General features: G+C 41.2%; 1 protein-coding gene across 4 annotated transcripts in view; it reads right to left on the bottom strand.

Moving 5' to 3' along the window:
• GSAP (gamma-secretase activating protein) overlaps positions 1 to 20,877 on the bottom strand; it is an 89,786-nt gene that overhangs the window by 16,372 nt on the left and 52,537 nt on the right. For all 4 annotated transcript variants that reach the window (XR_016394372.1, XM_022554445.3, XM_089917765.1 and 1 more), the window contains exons 20-23: positions 6,013 to 6,141; positions 5,101 to 5,159; positions 4,375 to 4,406; positions 2,026 to 2,087 (exon numbers count right to left, since the gene is read on the bottom strand). Coding sequence is in view for 3 of the 4 variants with exons in the window: in XM_022554445.3 (XP_022410153.2) it covers positions 2,026 to 2,087; positions 4,375 to 4,406; positions 5,101 to 5,159; positions 6,013 to 6,141 (282 nt within the window). In the remaining variant the exon portion in view is untranslated. The remainder of the gene's footprint in view (positions 1 to 2,025; positions 2,088 to 4,374; positions 4,407 to 5,100; positions 5,160 to 6,012; positions 6,142 to 20,877) is intronic.

Here is a 20,877-nt window from a genome sequence, read left to right as displayed (position 1 = left end):
GTGTTGTTCTCTTACTGATTTATAAACATTACATGCCAAATGTTATTCTTTTATCACATATGTGGCAAATACTTTTTTCTAAATGTATTGCCTTTCTGTTGTTCTCGTCTAAGTTTTCAGTCAATCTTCTCCTGTAGGTTTATGTTCAATAATACACTTAAAAGGCTTTCTCAGTATTTTTTAACTGTCCACTTATGTTATTCAAATTCTTTCACACAGTTTAAAATTTTTATATGATCCCTTAACCTGATATTTCTGTTGGTTTATGATATAAAGTGGCGGTATTTGGGGTGGGAAGAATCTAACCTAATTGTCTTTTCCAAATAGTCAGGCATTGATTGATTGATTGAAAATTATTTCTTTCTACATTGATTTTTAAATGCCTCATTTTTATCATACACCAAATACCCAAATTTAAACTAGAGCCTCCTGTCTATCTTTGTATCAGCACCATATTGTTCCAATTATTGTAGATCAACAACACATTTACATATCTCGTAACGCCAGTCCCATTCCTCTTTATTTTGTCAAGTGAGTCAGTCAACTGTCACAGAAATTTCACTGGCTTTTTGTTTATAATTTTACTAAAGTTAGATGTTAAGGATTTGGAAATAATATACTGTTTTTTGTTATCTTTTTTAACTGGTTAATCCTAATCAAAAAGAAAATAAATATAGCATCACCAGCTTACTAATTTGCAGCATTATTTTTTTATTTTTAAATTTTATTATTTTCCCAGTTGATTATTTTGTTTGTTGCATTAGACAATCATAGCGCCTTCTTTTACTTTTGTTTCTTATTGCATTGGCTAGAATTTCTAAAACAACGTAAAATTTTAGTGAAAATAGCAAGGATACTTAACTTCTTTCTGACGTTAATAGCACTGCCTCCAAGGTGACATGAAGAAGGATGCTGGCTATTAGTATTAGACTATACTTTGTTTAAAACTCCAGAAGTGGAATTTTACTTTTATCAACTTTTAGCACCTACAGAATCTTTTTTTTCCTCTTTGACTTAGTCGTGTGATGAATTACATTAATATATTTTCTAATATTAAGCCTTCCTAAAAAGAAGCCCATGTGGCTATGCTGTATTTTCAAAGAGAGCACTGGGAAGTATTTTAATTACGCCTGTAGTATCTATATTCATAAGTAGTCACTGTCAGATTCTGGTTTTAAGGTTATGCTGGCTTTTTTAAGTGATTAAGAAGCTTCTCATCTTTTTTTCAAAAAAACTTTACATAACATGAGAATGATCTGGTCCTTAAAAGTCTGAAAGCACAAACTCATTAAATAACTTGGGGCCTTTTTTGGAGATAATCTTTGATATTTTTTCTAAATTATTTTATGGCTATTATGCTTTCAGGCTTTCTATCTCTTCTTGGCTCAAGTTTGGTCATTTCTAGTTGCCAAGGAAACTTTGTTTAACTGGAATTTTTAAGTGTATGAATATGTATTTACACGTATTTTTCTCATATTTTTAAACTAGCTATATTTAAGGTAATAGATTATCCCATTCCTAAGCCTGCACAGTATTAAAAATATTTTATTAGACTTCTCAGATGTTTAATAGTTTTTTTTTAAGATTTTGGATTTATTTGCCAATCCTGCTCTTCAATTAATTTATTTTGATTTATATCTCTTTGGTCTTCCTAGTGGTAGGACCTCTTGAGAAAGAATACTTTATCCTGTTGTATTTTAAACCCAAATACAAACGCTACAGAGACGCTGCTGTTTCCTATTTTAAAAACTCTCAGCGCTATACATTTCCTTATGATGTTTTATAATTATACATTTATTGGGGTCACTGATTAATTCATGTCTCTCTCACAAGACTACAAGTACCAAGAGGGCAGAAATTATATATGTGTTCCTCACCACTGAACCTACAGTGAGTGACTGGCAACAACCCTGTGTTGAAAGAGTGAATGAAAAAGAAGAACAGAATGAGAAGTACAATCTAGCCCTTCCCCCTTTCCTTGGAGCCCACTGTTCACCAGCACTGAACAGCCCACAGACCACTTACCAGCCCCATAAGCAGCCGCTGGTGGTTGTCTTCCTCCTGCAAGAGGGGTGTTAGTCTTGGCTCTGAAATTAAACAGAGCAACAGTCAAGCAGGGTGGTTTTCGGGAATGGGCTGGAAGGAGGAGGCCTCAGCCTGGGTTTCCCTTCTCTGAGTCACTGGGAAAACATAACAATTCCCTGATGGGATGAAAATTTTTCATTCAGTGTGACCTAGTTCTACACGCTGCAACTTACCACTTAGTGATATGCACAGAGAGAGAGCTGTGAACCAGAGAGGCAGAGACTGGGAAAGAAAGAAAGAAAACAAGGAACATGTTCCCAACACCAATATACTCTGACTTTGATTTCTCTTCAGTGTGAAGACTCACCACTAAGATCCTCTGCTTCATAGGAGATTCTAAACCCTAAGGGAGGGGCAAACCCAGGGATGGGGACTTAGTGGAAGGGTCGCAAGACTCCCTTCTTTCTGACTCCAACTTGTAGTTTATAGAGTTACTGAGGTGAGGAGACCAGTCAGTTACTGCGGTAAATAAGAATAATTGGCACAAGTTATGGGACTGAAAAGGTAGCTGAGATGGAAAAGTGGCATGTAAGGTTAAATCAAATGGCACTTTCTCCACCTTGATTTGCACCGCACCAGCAAGACTGGAGGGACAGGAAAACGCTGTCTCTAGGAAGATCTGCCCTAACGCTCCGCTAACGGCACCTTCAAGCCCCATCTTCCTTTCCCAGAACCTGAGTCACGAGCCCGTCAACAGGCGGAACTGCCCCGGTCAGGGGGCTGAGGACTCCGTGTGGGAGGGCACGGATGCCTCTTGACCCCTTGAGATAAATCCTAACTGGATCCTACACAGCCTTCATGGTAAACAATTCAAAACTAGAGCCCAATAGTTTTCACGGCTGTTTTGAACTTCACAAGGAATGTTCCATCTCTGACAGTGACATTTTTCCTAGGAAACTAGCACAACCAAAGCACATGAGAGGAAGGGACAAGTTCCCTGAAGGTCATCTAGTGAGAACGACTAGTAACAGGATGCAAACAGGCCTGAAGTACAAGAACAGGAGTTCTACCCAGTCGTGGGAGCAGAGCACACACAGAAACCTCAGCCAGACTGGCAACACTTCCCCCAGTGCAAATCCCCTAGCAACGCAAGGAGGGGAGCCTGCATGCACATTCACACCCCTGGCAGACTGCTCCTGCCTGGTGCTGGTGGCAGAGCCCTGGCTTCAGGCCTAGATGGCCTGGTTCCCGGGGCTACTCACTGACTTCACAGCTCATGCGGGCTGTGCGCACAGCTGCAGGATGTGCGGCAACGCATCATATAAAATAATGTCCGTTAGGGTCACCCAACATATACCTAAACATCCAAGCCCATAAAACAGAAGTGGAACATAAAAACAACAGCTCCTTTTTTAATGGAGGCTGACCTTTATGAAGTGTGAAAGAGTTCCACAGACAAAATCACCAAAAAAGCCTGTATTGAATATGCTTAGCATCCTCTCCCCTCAGTTTCCCCTGGCTAAGTTCCCCTTCTTTGTCAAGACTTAACTCGGACATCACCCCCCCGTGGGAAGCCTTTACAACCTCTGTCCCCACTCCTGACCTAGCCTCTCACCCCCTGCACCCTGCAGCTGCATAATGCCTGTCCCCTGGTTTAGAGGCTATGTGTTAGCATTTCTTCCTCACACACTAAAGATAAAGCAGCCATGTCAGGTATCCCATGTACCAAGCGAGGGACTGGGCACTGTAAACACGACTCCGTTGACTCTCATTTTCTTCTCACGCTTGCCCTGAGGAGGACAACATACAAAATGGATAAATGGCTTGCCTAAGAGCACATGGTGGCCAAGCTGGAGTTTAAGCTCAGTTCTGTCCGCCCCTAAGCCCATACTCTACCCCCATAACCACACTGCTTGTCTAGAGGCCCCTAGTCTTTGTGCCCCTATGACCTAGCCCAGGGAGTGCCCAAGTGCTAACCAAAATGAAAGGAGCATACAAGTCAAAGATCCTTGTATGATCAGACAGCTGGAGAGAAAGCAGCTCTAAGCCAAGGGAACTACACCCTGGGAGTACAGCCAGAGGGCATGTTAATTCGATCAGTTCTATGGGGAAACAGAAGGAAAACAAACAGTCAGGGACTCCTCGGCAAGAGCAGCTGTCCCCGAAGGACCTGGTGCCAAGAGGGACATGGAAGGAGCTGGGTGGCCACTCTGATGGGAAAATAGTAAAGGGTGCTGCCTTCACAGCACTAGTGGAAGGGATTTCCCTGCCAACCCACAGTGGGAGGAAGAATGGTATTACAAACAAAACACTGACTGAAATCCAGAACGCTTTATTTTATTTTCTTACCCAAATTCCTTGCTTCTAGGTTAGAAATCACCCTACAAAGAAATTAGCCGATGTTATTCACACAGGAAGCATTATTAAAACAAAACAAAACAACGAAAGCCACACCATACAAAGATATCCTCCTTTAAAAACCCATAAAACCACCGCAGAAACTGTTCTCAGGCTGCTGAAAACCTCAGAAACTTTAATCAACTTGGCAAAAGCCACATTAGCAATTTATAAAATCTCAAAACTCTTTAGTGCAAACAATGACAATAATTTAGAACAATTACAGCTCTCAGTTATTGGAAATAAGGGGAACAGAAAATAGAACAGGGGTTGGAATGGGGCCTATGCTTATAGCACTCTGAGATGACTCATCTACCCAGAAAATATGCTTTCAAAATAAGAGCAACCTCACCAGCCCACTTACACTTGTTTAAAATCAACCTAATGTTTGTACCCCTCTAAAGTGCTCAACTAATAAGAGTTTTCTTTACCACTTATTCCTTGTAAGTCATCCAGCCCCAGGATGCAAATCTAAAAGGTTTGACATATAAATTTTTCCCACTAGAAATTCCAGCTCCAAACTCCAGAATAGGGCTCAGGTGGCTGCATTAATAAGCTGATAGCATCATCTTGCTGAGGATATGCAACAAAAGTAAGCTACTTCCCTGAAAGGTAGCCAAGAAAGTAATTGCAAAATATAACCATCTTACAGCTACAATAATCCCTCATTTTACTTACTTTATTGCATTATCAAGAATATTTCTCACATACACCGTGGACCTTCTTTTTCCTTTTTTCTAGGAGTGAGAACACGTCAAAAGTGTGGGAGGTGAAGGTTTTGTGGGTGACATTTTTCACACTGAGGTCATAATACAATATAGTTAAGAGTTCAGAAAAAAGAGAGGTACTTTCCAGGTAATCACAACACCTAGATTCTTTAACAATTGCTCTAAAAAAGTTTTATTCTGAAACTATTACATATTTTATATAGTTGCAAGTCAACTACATATTATATACAACACTACAACTATATCCAACAATGCTACAGACAGCTCATGTACTCTTTACCTAGTCTCCCTCAGTGTTTACATCTTCTATAAATAACTATAGTACAATACACAAATCAGCAAACTGGCACTGGTACAGTGAGCGTATAGTGCTGTCATTTTAGCACATGTGTAGATGCACATACCACAATGTACCACCATAATCAAGATACAGAAATGCTCCATCACCCCAAAGATTTCCCTTGTGCTATCCCTTGATAGGGGTCACATTCACTCTTTTCCTTTCAACCATCCCTAACCCCTAGCAACCACTACTTTGGGAACACCCAGGTTTTTTTTTAATCAATTTTTAACTACACAAGGAGCACAAAAACACATCTGAGACCCGGATGTTAATCCCACTTCTACTATGAACATGCCGTGTGTGTCCCTTAACCTCTTTGCACTTGAATTTCCTCTTCAAGAGAAGAGAGATCAGAGAAGCACCTTGGTCTCCCTACTGGGGATCAGCAGTATTAATAAACAGTGCCTGGCAAGTGGGGAGAGTGCTGGAACACGGGCCAGCCTAATGGCCTAAGGGCATCACCGAACCTAATCAGCTGGGCTTCTGCTTCCTGCTCTGCGCTCAGGAACCCACACATACCTCTTCCGAGATCAGGCTGTGCCACTCTCTCCTGACCACGCTGTTGTTATAGTGTAAGTGTGGCTTGGAGTACTTAACATATTCCAGGTTGGAGTTCAGTTTTTCCCAGTAGCCCTTAAAGCTATGCACCTGTAGGAGACAAAATCATTGGTGAGCTTGAGAAACAGGTCCTGTGGCCCAAAGTACTCGGCAAGGGCCACGCAAGCCTTGCTGCAAAGCTGGGCTCACTTCACTTCCTTAGCTCTCATGAGGCAACATTTCTGAGTGGACACTTCCCACAAAGGATGGCTTTCTTGCCCCGATAGGAATTCTAAAATAGACCAGAAGAGGCTTGCCTTCCTCCCTTCCTTTTCGAGTCCCTTTTACACACAGAGAGAGCTGCTCACCTCCCTAAGCCAGTAGGACTCCCCTGGGTGAGGGCTAAGTGGGGAAGCCTACACTGAACACATCAAATCATTTCCTCCCCAGAGACCCATTTTTCTGACTCAGATTGTGTCAACAATGCCATGTTTGGTGAGAGAATGTGCACAAGATTTGGAACACGTGGAAGAATAGGGTTACTTTCCCACTAAGTTCATTTACTTCCAAAGGATCTTTTTCAAAACTCAGGAATCAAAAAGGTGAAATGAACTCCTTTCACAGTCAGTTGTCAAATACTCCAAGACAGAATTAGTTGGCGACCATCCCATCTAGGTTTTTGATGTATTGATATCATTGTACTACCCTGAAGCAAAAAATACCCATTACGTTCATTTTTAAACAAAATGCAAGAGTAATACATTTTTTAATGTTGAAGGATATCCTGACAAAAAATTGTTTTTGCAAATTAATGAAGATAAATTTATGATACACACTTTCTTGCCAAAACATATGCAGTTATAAAAGATTTGACTGGGGTCGAGGGTGCAATGTGTGGCCATAAAACAAAGTGAGTTAATGTCTACTGTGCAAACAGACTTGGCTGTATTACAAGGGAAAAAAAGAGAACTTAAAAAAGATGCCTCGGGCTTCCCTGGTGGCGCGGTGGTTGAGAGTCTGCCTGCCAATGCAGGGGACACAGGTTCGTGCCCCGGTCCGGGAAGATCCCACATGCCGCGGAGTGGCTGGGCCCATGAGCCATGGCCGCTGAGCCTGCACATCTGTAGCCTGTGCTCTGCAATGGGAGAGGCCACAACAGTAAGAGGCCCGCGTACCGCAAAAAAAAAAAAAAAAGATGCCTCAATCAAGAAAAATGCCCTTTTGTTAAGTAATAGCACATCACCCAAATTCTTATTGAAAGGATAGTCACAACGGGCTCAAAATGGATGTTGAAGTATCAGTAAAGTGAGTTACATAATAAAACTAACTTGCTGTTTCAGAAATTAGTTGGCTGGGGAGGGAGTCCAGGAAAAAGTCTGGAACTGCCTAAGAGGCAAGAGACCATTGTTTTGGGGTGCGTGAGGTGAGGGGATTCAGAGCACCGCCTAACCGAGCTCCAGAGTCGGGCGCGAGCCCCAGCTATCAGTGCGGACACTAGAGACGGTCATGAAACACTAAGGCTGCTCCTGCGGCCACCAGGAAGTGTGTGTGCAAGCACAGGTCACTATCTACACCTCCTCTCCCAGGAGCCTGTGAAGCCCACCACTGCCAGGGTCCCGTGATCCAGGGACAACTTGCCTGGGAGAACACACAGCGCTCCTCAGGCTGTTGCAATGTCATGTTGGCCTCTGCTGCCACAGGCTTGCCCCACAATCCATACCCCTCCCTCCTCCCAGCCTGAGTGAGCCAGAGCCCCCAAATCAGCTGCTCCTTTAACCGCCTCCTGTCTGAGCGAAGAATAGACTCCCTCTGCATGTGACATACATGCAGAACCGGGGCCAGATCCAAAGTTGAAACCCAGGAGCTGTGCGAACAAACAAGAGAAAGGGAAATTTCTCCCAGCAGCCTCAGGAGCAGCGGATTAAATCTCCACAATCAACTTGATGTACCCTGCATCTGTGGAACACCTGAATAGACAACGGATCATCCCAAAATTGAGGCAGTGGACTTTGGGAGCAACTGTAGACTTGGGGTTTGCTTTCTGCATCTAATTTGTTTGGGTTTTATGTTTATATTAGTTTAGTATCTAGAGTTTATTATCATTGGTAGATTTGTTTATTGATTTGATTGCTCTCTTCCTTCTTTTTTTATATATAGATATATATATGTTTTTCCTTTTTCTCTTTTTGTGAGTATGTGTATGCTTCTTTGTGTGATTTTGTGTGTATAGCTTTGCTTTTACTATTTGTCCTAGGGTTCTCACTGTCTGTTTTTTTCTTTTTTTTCTTCTTTAGTATACTTTTTAGCATCTCTTATCATTAGTGGAGTTGTTTTTTGGTTTGGTTGCTCTCTTCTTTCTTTCTTTTTCTTTTTTTAAATTACTCTTTAACTTTTTTTTTTTTGCGGTACGCGGGCCTCTCACTGTTGTGGCCTCTCCTGTTGCGGAGCACAGGCTCCGGACGCGCAGGCTCAGCGACCATGGCTCACGGGCCCAGCCACTCCACGGCATGCAGGATCTTCCCGGACCGGGGCACGAACCCGCATCCCCTGCATCGGCACGCGGTGAGCCACGTGGGAACCACTCAACCACTGAGCCACCAGGGAAGCCCCAACTTCTTTATTTTTAAAAATTTTCATTTTAATAACTTTATTTTATTCTTATTTTTCTACTTTTTTTCTCCTTTTTCTTCTGAGCCATGTGGTTGACAGGGTCTTGGTGCTCCAGCCAGGTGTCAAGCCTGTGCCTCCGACATGGGAGAGCCAAGTTCAGTACACTGGCCCACCAAAGACCTCCTGACTCCACGTAACATCAAACAGCAAAAGCTCTCCCAGAGGTCTCCATCTCAACGCTAAGACCCAGCTCCACTCAACGACCAGCAAGCTACAGTGCTAGACACCCTATGCCAAACAACTAGCAAGACAGGAACACAACCACAACCATTAGTAGAGAGGTTGCCTAAAATCATAGTAAGGTCACAGACACCCCAAACACACCACCGGCCGCAGTCCTGCCCACCAGAAAGACAAGATCCAGCCTCATCCACCAGAACACAGGCACCAGTCCCCTCCACCAGGAAGCCTACACAACCCACTGAACCAACCTTACCCACTGGGGGCAGACACCAAAAACAATGGGAACAATTCACCTGCAGCCCGTGAAAAGGAGGACCCAAACACAGTAAGTTAAGCAAAATGAGAAGACAGAGAAACACACAACAGATGAAGGAGCAAGGCAAAAACCCATGAGACCAAACAAATGAAGAGGAAATAGGCAGTCTACCTGAAAAAGAATTCAGAATAATGATAGTAAACATGATGCAAAATCTTGGAAATAGAATAGAGAAAATACAAGAAACATTTAACCAGGACCTAGAAGAACTAAAGAGCAAACAAACAATGATGAACAACAAAATAAATGAAATTAAAAATTCTCTAGAAGGAATCAAGAGCAGAATAACTGAGGCAGAAGAACGGATAAGTGACCTGGAAGATGAAATAGTGGAAATAACTACCATGGAGTAGAATACAGAAAAAAGAATGAAAAGAATTGAGGACAGTCTCAGAGACCTCTGGGACAACATTAAATGCACCAACATTCAAATTATAGGGGTCCCAGAGAAGAAAAAGAAAGAGAATGAGAAAATATTTGAAGAGATTATAGTTGAAAACTTCCCTAATATGGGAAAAGAAATAGTTAATTAAGTCCAGGAAGCGCAGAGAGTCCCATACAGGATAAATCCAAGGAGAAACATGCCAAGACACATATTAATCAAAATATCAAAAATTTGATACAAAGAAAAAATATTAAAAGCAACAAGGGAAAAACAACAAATAACATACAAGGGAATCCCCATAAGGTTAACAGCTGATCTTTCAGCAGAAACTCTGCAAGCCAGAAGGGAGTGGCAGGACATATTGAAAGTGATGAAAGGGAAAAACCTACAACCAAGATTACCCTACCCAACAAGGATCTCATTCAGATTCGATGGAGAAATTAAAAGCTTTACAGACAATCAAAAGCTAAGAGAATTCAGCACAACCAAACCAGCGTTACAACAATGCTAAAGGAACTTCTCTAGGCAGGAAACACAAGAGAAAGAAAAGACCTACAATAACAAACCCAAAACAATTAAGAAAGTGGCAATAGGAACATACATATCGATAACTACCTTAAATGTAAATGGATTAAATGCTCCAACCAAAAGACATAGACTGGCTGAATGGATACAAAAACAAGACCCATATATATGCTGTCTACAAGAGACCCACTTCAAACCTAGGGACCCATACAGACTGAAAGTGAGGGGATGGAAAAATATATTCCATGCAAATGGAAACCAAAAGAAAGCTGGAGTAGCAATTCTCATATCAGACAAAAGACATTAAAATAAAGACTATTACAAGAGACAAAGAACGACATTACATAATGATCAAGGGGTAAATCTAAGAAGAAGATATAACAACTGTAAATATTTATGCACCCAACATAGGAGCACCTCAATACATAAGGCAAATGCTAACAGTCATAAAAGAGGAAATCAACAGTAACACATTCATAGTAGGGGACTTTAACAACCCACTCTTACCAATGGACAGATCATCCAAAATGAAAATAAATAAGGAAACAGAAGCTTTAAATGATACATTAAACGAGATGGACTCAACTGATATTTATAGAACATCCCATCCAAAAACAACAGAATATACTTTCTTCTCATGTGCTCATGGAATATTCTCGAGGATAGATCATATCTTGGGTCACAAATCTAGCCTTGGTACATTTAAGAAAACTGAAATTGTATCAAGTATCTTTTCTGAGCACAATACTATGAGACTAGATATCAATTACAGGAAAAAATCTGTAAAAAAAACAAACATATGGAGGCTAAACAAGACCCTACTAAATAACCAAAGATCACTGAAGAAATCAAAGAAGAAATTAAAAAATACCTAGAAACCAATGACAATGAAAACACGATGACCCAAAACCTATGGGATGTAGCCAAAGCAGTTATAAAGGAAGTTTATAGCACTACAATCCTACCTCAAGAAACAAGAAACATTTCAAATGAACAAGCTAATCTTACACCTAAAGCAATTAGAGAAGGAAGAACCAAAAAACCCCAAAGTTAGAAGAAGGAAAGAAGTCATAAAGAAAAGATCAAAAATAAATGAAAAACAAATCAAGGAAACAATAGCAAAGATCAATAGAACTAAAAGCTGATTCTTTGAGAAGATAAAATTGAGAAACCATTGGCCAGACTCATCAAGGGAGAAGACTCAGATCAACAGAAATAGAAATGAAAAAGGAGAAGTAACAACTGACACTGCAGAAATACAAAGGATCATGAGAGATTACTACAAGCAACTATATGCCAATAAAATGGACAACATGGAAGAAATGGACAAATTCTAGAAAAGCACAACCTTCCGAGACTGAACCAGGAAGAAATAGAAAATATAAACAGTCTAATCACAAGCACTGAAATTGAGACTGTGATCAAAAATCTTCCAACAAACAAAAGCCCAGGATCAGATGGCTTCACAGGTGAATTCTATCAAACATTTTGAGAAGCGCTAACACTTATCCTTCTCAAACTTCTCGAAAATATAGCAGAGGGAGGAACACTCCCAAACTCATTCTACAAGGCCGCCATCACCCTGATACCAAAACCAGACAAAGGTGTCACAAAGAAGAAAACTACAGACCAATATCACTGATGAACATAGATGCAAAAATCCTCAACAAAATACTAGCAAACAGAATCCAACAGCACATTAAAAGGATCATACACCATAATCAAGTGGGGTTTATCCCAGGAATGCAAGGATTCTTCAGTATACGAAATCAATCAATGTAATACACCATATTAACAAATTGAAGGAGATAAACCATATGATCATCTCAATAGATGCAGAAAAAGCTTCTGACAAAATTCAACACTGATTTATGATAAAAAGAAAGTAGGCATAGAGGAAACTTACCTCAACATAATAAAGGGCATATATGACAAACCCAGAGCCAACATTATTCTCAATGGTGAAAAACTGAAACCATTTCCTCTAAGATCAGGAAGAAGACAAGGTTGTCCACTCTCATCACTATTATTCAACACAGTTTTGGAAGTCTTAGCCACGGCAATCAGAGAAGAAAAAGAAATAAAAGGAATACAAATTGGAAAAGAAGAAGTAAAGTTGTAACTGTTTGCAGATGACATGATACTATACATAGAGAATCCTAAAGATGCTACCAGAAAACTACTAGAGCTAATCTATGAATTTGGTAAAGTAGCAGGTTACAAAATTAGTGCACAGAAATCTCTTGCATTCCTATACACTAATGATGAAAAATATGAAAGAGAAATTAAGGAAACACTCCCATTTACCATCACATCAAAAAGAAAAAAATACCTAGGAATAAACCTACCTAAGGAGACAAAAGACCTATATTCAGAAAACTATAAGACACTGATGAAAGAAATTAAAGCTGATAACAAACAGATGGAGAGATATACCATGTTCTTGGATTGGAAGAATCAACATTGTGAAAATGACTCTACTACCCAAAGCAATGTACAGATTCAGTGCAATCCCTATCAAACTACCACTGGCAATTTTCACAGAACTAGAACAAAAAATTTCACAATTTGTATGGAAACACAAAAGACCCCGAATAGCCAAAGCAATCTTGAGAACGAAAAATGGAGCTGGAGGAATCAGACTCCCTGACTTCAGACTATACCACAAAGCTACAGTAATCAAGACAGTATGGTAGACACAAAAACAGAAATATAGATCGATGGAACAGGATAGAAAGCCCAGAGATAAACCCACACACATGTGGTCACCTTATCTTTGATAATGGAGGCAAGAATATACAATGGAGAAAAGACAGCCTCTTCAATAAGTGGTGCTGGGAAAAATGGACAGCTACATGTAAAAGAATGAAATTTGAACACTCCCTAACACCATACACAAAAATAAACTCAAACTGGATTAAAGACCTAAGTGTAAGGCCAGACACTATAAAACTCTTAGAGGAAAACACAGGTGGAACACTCTAAATCACAGGTGGAACACTCTAAATCACAGCAAGATCCTTTTTGACCCACCTTCTAGAGAAATGGAAATAAAAACAAAAATAAACAAATGGGACCTAATGAAACTTAAAAGCTTTTGCACAGCAAAGGAAACCATAAACAAGATGAAAAGACATCCCTCAGAATGGGAGAAAATATTTGCAAATGAAATATTAATTAAAATATTAATATAAAATTATAATATAAAATTAATATAAAATATTAATTCAAAGGATTAATCTCCAAAAGTTACAAGCAGCTCATGCAGCTCAATATCAATAAAACAAACAACCCAATCCTAAACAGACACTTCTCCAAAGAAGATATACAGATTGCCAACAAACACACGAAAGAAAGCTCAACATCACTAATCATTAGAGAAATGCAAATCAAAACTACAATGAGGCATCATCTGACACCAGTCAAATGGCCATCATCAAAATATCTACAAACAGTAAATGCTGGAGAGGGTGTGGAGAAAAGGGAACCCTCCTGCACTGTTGGTGGGAATGTAAATTGATACAGCCACTGTGGAGAACAGTATGAAGGTTCCTTAAAAAACTAAAAATAGAATTACCATACGACCCATCAGTCCCACTACTGGGCATATACCCTGAGAAAACCATAATTCAAAAAGAGTCATGTACCACAATGTTCACTGCAGCTCTATTTACAATAGTCAGGACGTGGAAGCAACCTAAGTGTCCATCGACAGATGAGTGGATAAAGAAGATGTGGCACATATATACAATGGAATATTACTCAGCCATAAAAAGAAACGAAACTGAGTTATTTGTAGTGAGGTGAATGGACCTAGAGTCTGTCAAACAGAGTGAAGTAAGTCAGAAAGAGAAAACAAATACCGTATGCTAACACATATATAAGGCATCTAAAAAAAAAAAAAAAAGGGTCCTGAAGAACCTAGGGGCAGGGCAGGAATAAAGATGCAGATGTAGAGAATGGACTTGAGGACACGGGGAGTGGGAAGAATAAGCTGGGACGAAGTGAGAGAGTGGCATGGACATATACACACTAGCAAACATAGAATAGATAGCTAGTGGGAAGCAGCCACATAGCACAGGGAGATCAGCTCAGTACTTTGTGACCACCTAGAGTGGTGGGATAGGGAGGGTGGGAGGGAGACGCAAGAGGGAGGAGACATGGGGATGTATGTATATGTATAGCTGATTCACTTTGTTATAAAGCAGAAACTAACACACCATTGTAAAGCAATTATACTCCAATAAAGATGTTAGGAAAAAAAAAAGGAAATTAGTTAGCTGAAAAGCCCGTTCAGCCAACATCCATTCTCACAGAGACAGGAAAGGCTATTTCCAAGAAATTGTCAGAACCGAGGCGTCAGGTTGCACTCTCCACTTGACCTATCTCATTCATCTTTTCTTTCCCTTTCCATATATTTATAATGAACAAACCTTTATCCACCCTTTGGTCTTCCTTATATTGAAAAAACAATAATGAAAGCAAATCCTGCCATCATTTGGCAAAATTCAGTCCCTAACAGGAAATCACTACAGCTTTCTTGGTATTCTACATCTGAGTTCACGCAACTAGTGTCAAAAGCCAGCAAACTAAGTGGTGTTGTGGTGACACCTAGTGGTCATTTCCACTATTAGCTCTGCCTGCTTGACCACTGGAGTCCCAGTGCGTCATCCACCCAATCCTGTCCAGCACAGAGCAAGGGGAGGAACGCTGGTGTCCTTCTACCTGTGCAAGGCCCTCTTCCCCTCAGGCCAAAGTCATCCTCCTCTCAGAAGACCCCACTCTCATACTCACACTCTGGCTCCCAAGAAAAGTTCTCTCCCAAACTATCTTCTTCTCATACTCCCATTAAGAAATCCCTTTCCTCAGACCCTTGTCTGAGTTGAGAATAAGCAGACAAAACAAGTCCAAGGACATGCTTCAGAGGGGCTTCTGAGCCCACTGATTATATGTAAAATGGAGTACGTGTTTGTATGAGCACTCTTCTGGGGAGAAGGTCTACAGTTTATATCAGACTGTCAAAGGAATCCATGGCCTAAAATAGTTCAAAACTACTGAGTTAGAAGGAAAAGTTATCTAAGTTTTAAAACAAAAACAACTTACATTTAAGTAAGGAACACTATTAGCCAAAAGCCCCAGAAATATTGTAATATAAATGTGTAGGTCTTTTAAGGAGGTCACTGGGCTGGATGTTATGATACAGATATTGAGGGAGTACAGAGAAAACAGTGGCATATGTCATTACTTGGTAGCTAGTACATAAGTGATGCAATTTCTTAAGTTATGAAAATTCACAGACACCATTACAAATTGGGAGGTCTGTTTGGAAGTATGGGAAATAGCTAAGGCCCAGAGGATGAAAACGGATATGTAAATGAAGGGTGAAGAGAGGATATTCTAGGTGGGGCTCTGAGGAAATGAGCAAAGACTGAGAGAGCGGAATGTAGATTCTGGGTTTAGATCAGAGACAGAGCTTTAGAGAAAGCAGAGAAAACCCACAGCCCCCTTCACTCTCTGTGGTGAAGATATCTGCCTCTAGGGTGTAACTACCAACCTCAGCAACCACCTGGGTCCCATCCCCTAGAATCCTAACTGGTGTGGGGTGTAACCTGAGCCTCATGAGTTTTCGACCGTCCCCAGGCAAGCCGACCATTCAGCCTGGGCTGAGAACACGCTTGAGCATATACAGGTAATCCCAGTCTCCCTCCCACCCTCAAAGGTTCTCATCTACATCTCTGGTTTAAAGGCTGATGAAGAACCAGCTGTCTGAAGACTTGCAATTGTGTTGTGACAGAATAGAAGACAGGGTCAGAGAGGAGGTTAGGACCAATCTTCAAAGGATCTCAAATGCCAAAGTAACACCAGCATGCTCATTGATGCAGAGAGTAAAAGAGGCTCCAAGGTAAAAGGTTAGCTGTTATAGCATGGTACGGGGGGAAGAGGGCATGGGAGCTACACAGTCACACCCTAGCAGCCAACCTGGGAGCACAGAAAGCCGCTCCTTTCCGTCAACCAGCACTTACAGAACTTGTTGAATACTAAGCACCATATTCATCAGGGACAACAGCAAAGTGAAAGCCACAAGAGTCTGAAGCACATCGCCAGCTTCCTGAAAAGAGCTTATAAAGCTTTCAAATACACAAAAATGCTTTCTAAGAAAAATACCCGTAAATTTAGCTACTTCTGGGAGACTCTGGTGTTAGAAGCCATCAGATCCTCAAGGAATGACCCAGAAGCACTTCCCTGCACAGGGGGAGTTTTAAATTTTGATTTTAAAGGAAGGAAAATGATTCCAAGTCTCTTCCTGAGAAATAATTTTATTTTGTCTCTTAGGATGACATAAAATAATTACCAAATGTAGCCCATCACAACTATTAATTGAACAAACAGACCAAAAGGTTTCATTAAGGGACTGTTTCCCATTTATGTGGGAAATAATTTTGATTTTTTTTCTTTAAAAAGGAAGAAAGGGCTTCCCTGGTGGCGCAGTGGTTGAGAGCCCGCCTGCCGATGCAGGGGACACGGGTTCGTGCCCCAGTCCGGGAAGATCCCACATGGCACGGAGTGGCTGGGCCCGTGAGCCGTGGCCGCTGAGCCTGCGCGTCCGGAGCCTGTGCTCCGCAACGGGAGAGGCCACAACAGTGAGAGGCCCGCGTACCGCTAAAAAAAAAAAAAAAAAAAAAAAAAAAGAAGAAAAAAAGCCCTGTGGTACTTACGGGCTCAGCTGCAAATTACTGCCAGAAAAAAAATTCTGCATTTCTTTTTTTTTTTCTTTTTTCTTTTTCGGTACGCGGGCCTCTCACTCTTGTGGCCTCTCCCGTCGCAGAGCACAGGCTCCGGACGCGCAGGCTCAGCGGCCATGGCTCACGGGCCTAGCCGCTCAGCGGCACATGGGATCTTCCCGGACCGGCATGTGGGATCTTCCCGGACCGGGGCACGAACCCGTATCCCCTGTATCGGCAGGCGGACTCTCAACCACTGCGTCACCAGGGAAGCCCTGCCTTTCATTTCTTAAACACCCTCTGGCTTTGATCCTACATCTGCTGATGAACCAGCATCTTCTTTTACAGAAGAGGAAGCCAACTCAGAGAGAAACTTTACCCTTCATATCAGGGCTCAGCTAGCACAGGTAAAGCATCAATCCAACTTGGCTCTTCAGTGGATACCATCTCAGTATCAGCTTTTACTTGCAGCCCAGAGAAACACAGTGACCTACTACCTCCAGCACAGACAGAATAAAATAGAAATGTCTTTGTGTCCATAAGGCTAGTAAGGTACCGTACTAAGCCAAGATGCTGTAAGCAGGCCATCCATACAGAGGACCAGCGACTGGAACTCCTGAGGCTTCCTGCCAAGGGGACTGCATGTTGTAAGGCCAAGTTCTCCTATTTATAAGTGGACTTTCTCCTTCTTCCCAACATTTAGAAAAAATATCTCTCTTCTTTGCACAGCTGGGTAGTACTCTTAGCCATTTTTAATGAGATGTAATTTTTCATGTAACTCCCTAAATATGGCTCTAAACTATTCCATCTCGCAATCAGCATATATCCTGAGAAAGCCAATGCTAAGACAGTTCCCTCCTCTCAACCTTAAGAATTAAACATTATGTCTTCAACTGAACTATGAATAAAAGCAGCACAGCCTAGTGGCTGTAGGAGAGAGACAAAAACAAGAATTCTTGATCCTGGGTCTGTTCCTCAATTTCATCATCTGAGAAGTAAACTGAAGGTACCCTCATCGCTACAGATATGACAGGAATGAATTTACCAGCCTGCTGCTCTGTCTCTAATAAGTTGTGTTTCTTTGTAAAATCATAAAATTATGTTTTTACAATATTAATTGAACATGCCATAACACTCTGTCCCAAAAAATATGTTGTATAGGAATAACTCTTGTTTTTTCTCTACAACAGTCTATTCACAGCATATTTCACTTCTGGGCACCAAACATGTGGGGTTTTTTTCTCCACATCCATCAATTCTCCAATGCCAGCAGGGTGTCCTACGATTACCTGGAGATACTGTCAGATCCCACAGGTTGAGGGCTCAGTCCCACAAGACTGCCCCCCATTTCAGATGCTAATCACAGGCCCGTGTTGTTACCTGTGATTCTGACTGACTGCCTATCAATCCGAGGTTCCCAGCACCCCCTTCATGGGTTCTAGAATTTGTTACAGAGGCTCATGGAACTCAGGAATACAGTTTACTTACTATATAACAGTTGATTATAAAAGTATACAACGCAGTTAAGAGCCAGATTGAAGAGAGATGCGTGGGGCAGGCCATGTGGGAATGGGCTCTGAGGTTCCATGCCCTCTCCAGGCGCAGGACCCCCAGCCCTGCACCTCTGTATATTCATCCAACCCATAAGGTCTTCAGTTAGGGTTCTTTATGGATGCTCCATTACATAGGCATGATGGATTGAATCACTGGACGTTGGTAACTGAACTCCATCTCCAGCCACTCTAGCCTTGGAAGGTAGTGGTGGTAGAGGGCTCAAAGTGCCAACCTGCTAATCACATGGTTAGTTTTCCTGGCAACCAGCTCCATCCTTAGGTGCTTTCCAAAGGCCACCTCATTAACAAACTCAGGTGTGGCTGGAAGGGGCTTGTTAGGAATAATAAAAGGCATTCTTTTCACCTTTGTACTCTGGAGCTACTTCAGGAACTGGAACAAACAGTAAACATTATAACAAAAGATGCACTTGTAGCTTTTATCACTTAGGAAATTACAAGGATTTTAGGAGCTCTGTGCCAGGAACCATGGAAGAAGACCAAATATATATTTCTAGTTATATCACAAGATCACATATGTACAAACTAAACTTTGGAAAGTCAGTATTTCCCACATAACCAGTTGACATTTCTGTTAATGCTACATTGTTGTCAAAGCAACCATTCTCATTTTTAAAAACTGTAAGTTTCTACACTGCGATTGTTGATACGTTGGATCTCTAAGAAACATTTTCTTTAAGTGATGGTGGCTGTCTGTACTGGGAGGGTCAAGGAAAAGAGTGTCTTTTGTGTTTCATTAGACGCTTAATTATAGTCATGCTCTGCCCAAAAAAGTATTTTTTAAACACTTTTTAAGTGTTTCAGAGAAGAAGCATAATTAAGTGAACCAGTCTCTGAATGGAGAACAGCACAGGTGCCAACCACTCTTTCCGCAATTGCTCAGGGGCATCTAGACCCCTGATGGACACTGCAGCAATGCCCTCACTTGGAGTGGCCATAACTGGGGCGGGGCTTGAAGTCTTTCTCCTTCCCAGTCTCTAGGTCAGACAGTTAATAGTCGCTACACAAATGATTAAATTAAAGGCTTCCTTACTTTATAAAATGAAACTAAAGATGTCTGGCTTAACAATACTTTAATAAAAATACTCCATTTCTCCATTCTTGATATTCAAGTAAGCTATGGTTTCTACTTTTTTTTTTTAATCCTTACATGACTTCCCGTGGAAGAGATAAATTCATTCTTAGGAAGGCCATTCTTGATGACATTCCTTTTTAAGGTGAGGGCCTTGTTTTAACATACATTTCGTTTCATTTTTTAAAAATTCTTTTGGAAACCATTCTATAAAGGAAGGCTTTTGTCTTTCAGGTGGTAAACTGGTATAAACCAATTAAATTCGATGTTCATATGTTAAACATTTGTAAAGTGCTTCACTTCACACTAAACTTATTTGCAGAGAGAGCAGAAGGGAAGTGCTCATCTAGTTTCATTTTGCTCTTCCCTCTTCAGACTCCTTATCAGCGCAGTCATCTTCCAAGCAGGATGGAAGCAAGTGTGGTCAGAGTAGTCTGGGGTCCCTTGGGCCTCGTGGAAAGTCCTACAGCAAGCATGCCTTCGAAAGGTAACTTGTGTTTCAGGTCAAGGGTGCTCAAAGACAACTCATATGGGGAAGCTGCAAGAACAGTCACATAATGGCCTGGGGAGGGAGGAAAAGTAGGTGGGATGTGCCACTGCAACAAGATCCATTGCAATATCATTAGGCTGGGAATTGCGGTAGAACTAGGTCAAAGGCAGCTGCTTATTCTGAGAGGTATTATGCAAGCAGGGATGGGGAAACAAATGAGAGCTATCAGGACCAGGTGTCCTGTGAACTGGAAGGGATGATTAGTGATGGCAGTGGGGGATTGGGGTGGAGCTGGCCACCAAACCCAGTGACATCTTCTCCTGAGCCCAAGGCAAATCCCGGCAGCATTCCTCTGCCTTCCCTGATGGACTGTGTCTGCGTGGAGAGGACAGTGAAGAGATCTACAGCTCACACTTGTCCTACGTAACACTTCTTACTAACACATGAATGTATGTGGAGTCTCGGAAGAGTTTCCAAGCATGTTTGGGAACAGTTCATGGGAAACAACCCTCTGCAGAGCCAAATGCTAAAGATAATTAGGGGAGAAGAGAAAAAAGTGAGGAGAAGGCAAAGTGAATATCAAGAAGGAAGAAAAATGAACTTCATAAAAACATAATTTTACACACACACACACACTCACACACAAATAGAAAAGAAAAAAGAAAAAAGTCAGAGAGTGCAAAAATAAGCTATTTTGTTTCCAAGCAAAGGCAAATTGTATTCTTAGAATAAGGCAAGTGGTAAAAAGTTTGAGAACCTTCCCATCACTCTTTTATACTTACTTAATTTTTAAAATGAAAATACATAATAATGTAAGGTTATAGTAAAACCGATAAACTCAAAAATCCCTTGTAAATGATCACAACATTTTTTGAATATCAATTTGGCAATAAGAATCAAAAGCTATAAAAAT

Source organism: Delphinapterus leucas, chromosome 9 (genome assembly GCF_059928025.1).
Source record: "Delphinapterus leucas isolate spDelLeu-1000000601 "Yukka" chromosome 9, BTC_Dleu_Yukka2, whole genome shotgun sequence".
NCBI lineage: Eukaryota > Metazoa > Chordata > Mammalia > Artiodactyla > Monodontidae > Delphinapterus > Delphinapterus leucas.
The sequence above is the reverse complement of the archived record's forward strand: the minus strand, read 5'-3'. Positions and strand labels throughout refer to the sequence as shown.